Source organism: Pinus tabuliformis, chromosome 9, assembly GCF_031772625.1.
Source record: "Pinus tabuliformis cultivar Carrire ecotype Pingquan chromosome 9, CPIR1, whole genome shotgun sequence".
In the NCBI taxonomy this organism is placed as follows: domain Eukaryota; kingdom Viridiplantae; phylum Streptophyta; class Pinopsida; order Pinales; family Pinaceae; genus Pinus; species Pinus tabuliformis.
In genome coordinates this window covers 882,092,486-882,093,772 of record NC_142307.1, presented here as the reverse complement: position 1 = coordinate 882,093,772, position 1,287 = coordinate 882,092,486, and the positions used below count along the sequence as shown (strand labels likewise).

General features: G+C 43.4%; 1 protein-coding gene across 1 annotated transcript; it reads left to right on the top strand.

The window, feature by feature from the left end:
- Positions 1 to 333: 333 nt before the first annotated feature.
- On the top strand, positions 334 to 1,056 carry LOC149151602 (uncharacterized). Its single transcript, XM_089443207.1, has one exon. The coding sequence runs from the start codon at positions 334 to 336 to the stop codon at positions 1,054 to 1,056; it is 723 nt and encodes a 240-aa protein (XP_089299333.1).
- Positions 1,057 to 1,287: the final 231 nt, after the last annotated feature.

Here is a 1,287-nt window from a genome sequence, read left to right as displayed (position 1 = left end):
GATCTTCAGGCTAGTATCGATTGTGAGCGAAACACAAATATCATAGTGGCAGGTGATTTCAATCTCATACTGCATGCAAATGAAAAAAGGGGCGGAACCTTCTCTCTAGATCCCTTCAGAGGCCGGCTGGAGGCTATCATGTAAGACCATGATCTAATGGACGTGGCCCCAAAGAATCATAGGTAGACTTGGAGCAACTGCAGACTTGGCTCGGGCAACATTGTGGAATGATTGGACATGTTTCTCATCAATATCTCTTATCTTTCCTCTTTCTACGTGGGATATACCACCGTTCTCTCCTCATCTACCTCTTATCATTATCCTATTACTCTCATGTTGGAGTCTCAATGCCCCCTTGGACCCATTCCGTTTAAATATAGCCCTCTGTGGAATGAGGTTCCTGCTGTTAGAGAAATAGTCCAGAGAATGTGGAATCAACATGTAGAAGGGTCGCCCGGTTTCATTTGGGAGACCAAGCAAAGAAAAGTCAAGCAGGTTGTCAAAGAATGGGCAAGAGTAAGCTATAAGGAACCTGAGGAGAACAAAAAGAAAGTTAAGGGTGAACTAGAGAAAATCCAGAGGACAATAGAAGAACAAGGACTCTCCCAGCATAGTATGGAACAAGAAAGGAACCTCTACTCTCAACTGAGTCATATAAGTAGGGAGGAAGAATCCAAATGGCAGCTAAAATCTAGGCAGCTCTGGCTTCAAGGAGGCGATAAAAACACTGCATTTTTTCATAAGCAGGCCACAGCTCGAAAACTCAGGAACAATGTCTATTCCATCTTGGATAAGGAGGTCAATCAGCTAAACACCCAAGAGGACATTAGAAATGCTGCCACAGAGTGCTACAGAGATCTGCTCACTGAAACCAAAGGAGATGAGGATTACGATGACCTTCTTCAACACCTCCCCAAAGGTCTTACCAAGGATATGAATGATAGCCTGAATAAAGAAATCGAAGAGGAGGAAATAAGAAGTGCGATTTGGACTCTGAATCCTGATAAGGTGCCTGAGCCTGACGGATTCCCCATATGTTTCTACAGGGCATTCTAGGGTTTAATAAGAAAGGACCTAATCAAGATGATTAGGTGGATTCAGCAGAAGGGCAAGATAGGTGGTTATACTAATGCAACATTCCTTGACCTCATCCCTAAAGAAAATCGACCTTCTTCCTTCTCTCGGTTTAGGCCCATATCTCTCTGCAATGCCTCTTATAAAATCCTGTCCAAAATCTTGGCATCTCGACTCAAACCTCTCCTTCCCTCTTTGATTTCTGAAAATCAA

Bases quoted from the DNA above. Each gene is read 5' to 3' on its own strand.
- LOC149151602 (XM_089443207.1), top strand. From the start codon at position 334: ATGTTGGAGTCTCAATGCCCCCTTGGACCCATTCCGTTTAAATATAGC.